Raw genomic sequence first — 8,262 nt, 5'->3', positions numbered from 1 at the left:
TAGACTTCATTATTATAATTAGTCATGGATCCCTGAGAGGACAGTGCACAAGCACTACTTTATGGAATGGGTATGGGCCATTGACATCAAAGGGTAGACCACTTCATTCTCAATACTGGGTTGTTTGTGCATTCTTATGAAAATGCTTAAATGGGCCCATCAGCTCACAACAAGATTCCATGGGCTCCACCGTCACTTCCATCTCCAATCAAAATAATTTTCCCATCATGTGTTATGCTTTTCTCCTGCACTCAGCCCCATTTCAAAGATGAGCTGACAAAAGTTAATGATGAAATTATAATGACTCAAAAATTATAATTTTCTAAACAGATAATAATTGTTTTGTATAGTGAATACACTTTCAAAATCTTTAAATATACTGTTATTAAAAACAAATTTTGCTACAATACAAAAAGGCTATTACTAAAAATAGGGGCAATGAACCACGAAAACGACAAAGACAAGTTTTTCTTCTTTAAGTTATTTATTTTATATGGCATAAAATAAATTATGCGATATAGATGCGTATTAAATTTAATTGTTCGTAATTATATATAAATAACATATATTAATGGGAGGTGACGACGAAATAATATAAATGCGCTCCAAATTGAAGAGAGATGTGTCGAAGAGGTTAATGAGATTAAAAAAGGTGTGATGTCCTATTTTGCGGCTCATTTTAGTAGTAGAAGTTGGCTTCGATGTACTATTAATATTAATAATTTACCAAGAGTCTCTGTTCTACAGAATGAGGAGCTTGTTAATACTTTTTCGGAAGAGGAAGTGGGAAAGATGATTTTGGAGTGTGAGGGTGATAAAAGTCCGGGGCCTGATGGTTTCAATTTTGTGTTCCTTAAGAGATTTTGGGGAGTGATCAAGGAAGAAGTGATGGGTATGCTTACTGAATTTTGTAGAAATGGGAAGCTACCTAGGTCTTTATTATCTTATTTTGTAGCACTTGTGCCAAAAGTGTCTTGCCCACAACAGATATCTGATTTTCGGCTTATCTCATTATTAGGTTGTCTTTATAAGATTGTTTCCAAGCTTTTGGCAAATAGGTTGAAAGGAGTTTTGAATTTAATAATTTCAGAAAAACAATCAGCCTTTATCCTAGGAAGGAACATGTTAGATAGTGTACTTGTGGCTAATGAAGCAGTTGACTATGTGCGGAGGTATAATAAGAGGTGTTTTGTGTTAAAGCTTGATTATGAGAAGGCGTATGATTCGATAGAGTGAGGATATTTTTTGTTTACGTTACGTAGCTTTGGATTTTCAGACAAATGGGTCAGTTGGATGGAAGCTTGTGTGTGGGGGGGAAGCCTATCAGCTTTGATTAATGGTTGTCCTACATTGGAGGTTCATATTGAGCGGGGCCTAAAACAGGGGGATCCTCTTGCCCCTTTTCTTTTTCTTGTGGCAGCGGAAGGGTTAGGAGTTCTTATGCGGAAGACAGTGACTTGTGGGTTGTTCTCTGGTGTGACGATTAGGGAATGAGAACCAGATATTTCTTTGCTGCAGTTTGCGGATGACACATTGATTATGGGAGAGGCTTCGGTGCAGAATTTGTGGACTTTGAAAGCAATATTGCGTAGCTTTAAATTAATGTCATGTATGAAAATTAACTTCCATAAATCTTTTGTATTGGGGATTAACACTGGTGATGACTTTGAAAACTTGGCTACGGAGTTCCTACATTGTAAGATTGGTAGTTTCCCATTAAAGTATCTCGGGTTAAAGTTAGGTGTTAACCCGAGAAAGCCTAGTGCATGGAAGAGTGTGTTAGAGGCTCTTAAAAAGCGGTTAGCGTCATGGAAGCATAGGTATTTATCGATTGGAGGTAGGGTGACTTTGATTAATGTTGTTCTTAATTCTATGCCATTGCACTCGTTATCCTTTTTTAAGGTGCCGAAGTCGATAATAAAGGAAATTGTCACTATCCAACGGAATTTTTTATGGAAGGGTGTTAAGGATGGATCTAAAATCCCCTGGGTGAAATGGAAAACTGTATGTAGACCGCGGAAGAATGGTGGCTTGGGCATTAGGAATGTGCAGTGGTTTAATTGGGCGCTTCTTGGTAAATGGTTGTGGTGAGGTTTTAACTATTCTAGTTCATTGTGGGTGCGGGTGTTGAATCTAGATGTGGAAGATTAGCTTCTTCTCTTCAGCGTTCATCAGTTCACAACAGATGTTCTTTGTGGTGGCGTGATTTGTTGGAGGTTATTCATCAAGAGAATTCATGGCTGGATGAGAAGTTTGATAGAAGTGTGGGTGCAGGTTTACACACTCTTTTTTGGAGAGATAAGTGGGTAGGAGGGGTGCGATTGTGTGAAGCATTTTCGCGATTATTTGCAGTGGCGAGAAATGCTGAATCACGTGTATTGGAAAATGGTTTTCATGATGGCACTAGATGGGTTTGGAATGTTAGTTGGCGAAGAAGACTCTTTCAACATGAGATCTCGAGCTTTAATCTTTTGTTGGAGCTTGTGGATGAAGTTTCTATTAAGTTACTACAAGAAGATAAATGGGTATGGAGGGCAGATTCTTCAGGTTGTTATTCAGTGCAATCTGCGTATTCATGACTATTTGAACTTTTTGGTGGTCCTAATAGTGTAGATCAGTGTATGGCAGATGCCTTACAAAGGCTATGGAGAGGGAATGTCTCTCTTAAGTGTCTGGTTTTTTCTTGGCAATTGTTGTTGAATGCACTTCCTTGTAAAGGTTTACTGATTGATCGTGGTGTTCAAATTGATGATATAACTTGTTGTTTCTGTCATGGTTTGGAGGAACTTCCAACTCATTTATTTTTAACGTGCTCAGTTTCATCTCAAATCTAGTACTTTACTGCGCGTTGGCTTGGATTCTCACTGGTTTTGCCTTCAGATTTATCGACTCACTTGCTTTCTTGGGTTGGTGTTGGCTGTAGTAAAAGAGAAGGAATATATTTATTAGTTATTTGGGTAAGTATAGTGTGGTCTTTGTGGTTGCATAGAAATAGAATTATATTTTCCAATGGTGTTTTAGATGAGAGGGAAGTCCTAGATTCTATTATTCTGAGATCCTGGGAATGGTTATCACTTGTTAGTAAGGGAGAAGCTATTATGTTAGCTGATTGGTATTTGAACCCACGAAATTGCATCTGTCTTAATTTTGCATAAGTATATTTTTACTTTTTATTTCTCTGAGTAAGTAATTTTTTGTGTATATGGGTTTTGAGTTCCCCTTGAACTCTTTTTAATAAGATTTGTTTTGCCTATAAAAAAAATATAAATAACATATGTGCTATTAGAAATAAATTATAATATATAATTAATATACAAAAACGTTGATCGCCTCAGTTCTTGATTTTACAAAATAATATTTGCTATATTCTTTATTGACATGAATTAACAATAAAAAATAAAGTAGAAAAATTAAAATAAATATCGTTTTGTAAAATTAAAGACTAAAATAATTAAAATTTGCAATTTTAAAATATAATGTGAAGGCTTTATATTTATATAAATTTCTAATTTATATTTAAAAAATAAAGCATGATTACACAATAAAATCAACACAAGTATAATATTTGTTTTCATAATTATCAAATATACAAAAAGATATAATTATAAAAATCAAATACATAGTATGATATTTAACAGTAGACGCACCATGAAAAATATTTATTATACATTATACAATTACCTAAGTATTGGTAAACTTAATTGACATTAACATTGTCATTAAGTCAATAAAAAATTATAGAAATCACACAAAAATTAGATGAAATTAAAAATTTTATGATATACAGAACTCTAAATTAAAATAAATTATTTAAAATTATATTTTCATCTATCCGTTTGTTTATTTATAGATACACAAACAACAATATCATTTCAAAATTAATGATGTTTATTTCAGAAGTGATAAACTTAACAGTGTTGACATTTCACATATTGTTTATTTTTTCAATAAACAAAGACATTATGTTTATATTAGGCGATCTTCTATTTGGGAAGAGAATATGGTTATTACTATTGTTTATACTTTTTTTCAAATGCAAACCAGAAGTTTGGCTTGAAAGTGTTTGGCTTTGATTTTCTTAATCTTCTAGTTGTTATTCTTGTAGGTTAGCCAATAACTTTACATATTACTAGAGTTTACCTGCTCGTCAGGTGAATGCTGAATTCTTTGAAACTTAAAAAAATAGAATTATTTGCTCTATCAAAGGTTGCATCTATTTCCTAAAATGGGGAATTTGATCATCTTCCCTTAAAGGAAAACTTGTTGAGGAGATCACATTTTCTGACTAAGCTAGGTGTGTATTTTGTCATAACAATCCAGAATCTTTTGTTCACTCATTTTTTACTTGTAAATTCTCTTTCCAATTGTAAGCTAATACTTTTGCATAACTAGAAATTGAATTAAAGCTTCTTATGAACTACAAATTACATTTTTTTTGTAAGGGTTTGTTGTAATTTAGTCTAACTGTAGCATGCTTGATAAAGTAATAACAAGGGATAAATAGTGTATTTTGGACTATCTAATTAAGGAGAAATTATTGTGTGATGAGAGAGATGATCAACTGTATATGGTACTGATTACTCAGTAAGATTTTGAGAAATTTGATATTATAATTTTAAAACATTGATATGTGTTACTTGTTGAGTGATTGAGATGATGACCAACTATTAGTTTGAGATCATACAATAATTTTTGTTTCTTAATTAAGAGGGGTAGATATTTATAGAATTAGAGTGTGAGTGAGTCATAGGCGTTTAGTAAAAAGAAAGGTGTAAATAGAAAAACAAAACGGGTACAAAATGCAACTCCCTAGTCCAGCACTTAGGCTATTGGGCTTTTAAATTTTTGGGCCTACGCGCTCTTTTCTATTATGTTACATCCAGCTCGTTCTTTGGGACAAAATTATTGGACATAATATCAACCAAGAATGTCCAATCCGAAAAAAAAAAACCAAAACGATGTTGCACAAACTAATATTTTAAATTTCGTGCATAATATTTAAACTTATATAAACTAAATATTTGATCTTAAATTAATAACTAGATAAGATTAAATCAAAAAAATATTTTATAATATCTGTAGAGTACAAAATAAGTGTATAAACATAAATTATACCCAATAAAAATACTTCAAACAGAAATTTATAGATATTTTAAATTATAAAAATGTGTAAAATAATGTCAGTTTGATATATTTTATTAATATTTTATATGGTTTTACCATACGTTGTATATTACATATAATCTATGTAAGAAAATCACATAAAAGATAATTTAAATTTATTTAAAATTAAAAATAAGCTCATGGAGGTTTTTCACCAATCTCCAGTTTGCCTCTTGAACGTTTAGCTTGTGTACAATATATTGATTGCAACTTGCTATGGTGGACTTTGAGTGAATAACTATGGTTACTGGGTGTACGTAGTTATTGGTCTTATGACCTATTTCAGGTACATGCACCCATGATTCACGAAATATGTCTCGCTGTCGTGTATCGCATGTGAACCATTATTGTAACACGCTTTTCCTAATTCAAGTTTTGTCACATACGCTCTTTGTTGGGGGAGAGTTGAAAATGAAATTAGGTTCTCAATAAATTTGTAGATCAACTGGCACAGGCTCAATGTGTCTTTTACTCGAACCCCAGTGCTTCCACCGTCACTAAATTGAAGACATTTTTTAGATAAGACTGCCAATTTTGATTAAATTTAAGTGCTTACAAAGAACATAGATGAAGAAACTTTTAATGCATAGTTGAAATACATAAATTCATTGACTTAAGTGAATAATTTAATTCATTCTACTTTTTAAATTTTTTTTCTATAAATACTTGCTAAGGAGTACCCGATTCTTTTGGACAATGAGGAGCATCCAAATTGACTCTTAAGCATTTGTAATTTTGACCTGAATATTATAACATAAAACACTTTATTTTCATATGCTCATACCATAAAATTGTCCCGCTTTAATTTGTGTTCATATTATCTATATTGAATCTAGATAGAATGTAATTAAAATTATGTACATATCCTAAGTTTTAGCATTATATTATATTTTTTCTTATATATTTATGTCGTCAATTAAATAAAAAGCGCGCCACTCTTTTCCCTTAGTCTCTAACACAGACCATGGAACGGCTTATCTTTAATTCCAATTTCATCACGTGGCTGTATTTTTTATAAGGAAAATACAACCTCATCAAGACATCAACCGACTCTTAAGACTAATTTAAATAATTAAAAAATATATTTATATTAATAACATATTTATTACATAAAAAAATATAAAATAATAAATAAAATTTTTTAAAATAAAATTTATTATTTTTAGATGTTTAAAAGGACTAAAATTAACAAAATCAATGTTATAAAAGAAAAGGGTTTGAACATAGGATTTTCCAGTTGGAATCCGCAAATAACCCTCAGCCTCTTACCCCTTGTTGGCATATAAATTAGTAGTAAAAATTAATTAGAAAAGAACGGATGAAATTAACAAACTGTTCCAATTGTTTTCACAATTGTCTTTGAATTCTATGTGAAATTTCTATGAAACTGAAAGCATGAAATCTCCATACATGTGATAACTTTAAACATATAAAACCGTGATAATAACGGATACACACAATTTTATTAAATTCCCTACTGTGTAGGACACAACGCACCCCTTTCTACACGGCAAATTTACCATGCATATCATCTCTTTATGTTGTTACATGTATAGTTTCTCTATAGTCAGAGAAATTCAATATTGACTTGCATGCCGCCCTCATTTTTTTTTCTAAGGATGCATACATCGCCATCACCTTTTCCCAATATATGCAAATAATTTGTTTTTCCATAAAGCTTTCTAGTGTTGGTCTATAGTTACTTTTCAAGCAATGGAGAAACACCAAGTGGAATTTCCTACCTCATCATCTACATCATTGGCTGCTTATAATTCTAATATGGTTCATGTTGAGAAAGAAGAGGTTTTAAGAACTCAAGGGAAGGCAATATCAGCGCAGAAAGAAGGTGACAAACAAGAGATCAAGCAGCACAGATACGCATTTCAAACAAGGAGTCCGGTTGATGTACTTGACGATGGGTACCAGTGGAGGAAATATGGGAAAAAGATAGTGAAAAGCAATAAATTCCCAAGGTTAGTGCCACTTTTATATATTAACATTTGAATGTTCTATTTTGGTTTCATCATAATGTGGTATAAGCTCCCCTTCTGAACCTAATAAATAGTTATATCTACTCATTGGTGAGTTCGTCACCTTCCTGTAAAAGATTCAGTACATAACTAAAGATTCGCCATTACCCCTGAACCCTTTCTAAAATGCAACAATTATCTACAAGAAACAATGCTTTTTATCTATATTGCAATTTGGTTATTTAAATCACTAAAAATTGATATTAAAGATATAAATACACAACTTATTTAATCATTTATTCAATAATAAACTCTCTTGAATAATAACTTACATATAAATTTAACCATAAAATTTGATGAAATATATTAAATCAACTTAATCATAAAATATCTATAAACTCCTTCAAATAGACCCAGTGTATGCAATATTATTGTATACTATTATTTCTAGCTTCTTATTTTGTTTTATATACGTATTTCAAAAATATGCTTTAAATATAAAAAAAATACTTCGATTGTTCCATTTTAGTGGTACATAAAACATTTTTCTGTAACATGTAACAAGTAGAAATAGGATCGATCGCCTTTATACTAGTAGGCCTAGCTAGTAGTATTATTTAACCAATGTTAACGTAGCATTGATTGAGATTTTATCATTTCAGTTTCAGCCTTTTTTCCTGATCTTGCTTAATTATAAGTCAATTTTATTTTGCTGTTTTCAGAAGTTACTACAGATGCTCTCATCGGGGTTGCAATGTGAAGAAACAAATCCAACGCCATTCCCAAGATGAAGAAATCGTAGTAACCACCTACGAAGGGATGCATACACACCCTGTCGATAAGTCAACCGAAAGCTTCGATCAAATCTTGGGAAACCTGTTCCTAAACAACCTACTCTGCAGTAATGTGCCTCCAACTTTGGAATAGGATATAAAGTGATTATTAATTGACATTTCAAAGCATATTGTGTGTTTATCAACACAATGTATAACTAGCAAGTTAGTATATTTGCCTTTCTGTTTCTGAAGATACTCAAAACAGTTTTCAACATTAATTTATATCAGAAGCACAATATGTTCTGTCATGAATTCAACACGTGCACCACGACTAGCAGCCAATCTCGGAATTA

At 31.8% G+C, this 8,262-nt stretch overlaps 1 protein-coding gene across 1 annotated transcript; it reads left to right on the top strand.

The window, feature by feature from the left end:
- Positions 1-6,876: 6,876 nt before the first annotated feature.
- Positions 6,877-8,060, top strand: LOC113868446 (probable WRKY transcription factor 75). Its single transcript, XM_027504034.1, has 2 exons — positions 6,877-7,136; positions 7,856-8,060. Exons 1-2 carry the CDS (start codon positions 6,877-6,879, stop codon positions 8,058-8,060), a joined length of 465 nt encoding a protein of 154 aa, XP_027359835.1.
- Positions 8,061-8,262: the final 202 nt, after the last annotated feature.

The sequence above is a fragment of the Abrus precatorius genome, unplaced genomic scaffold (assembly GCF_003935025.1).
Source record: "Abrus precatorius isolate BTA unplaced genomic scaffold, Abrus_2018 Scaffold10, whole genome shotgun sequence".
Lineage (NCBI taxonomy): Eukaryota > Viridiplantae > Streptophyta > Magnoliopsida > Fabales > Fabaceae > Abrus > Abrus precatorius.
Note: the sequence above shows the minus strand (reverse complement) of the source record. Positions and strands in the feature narration are given on the sequence as shown.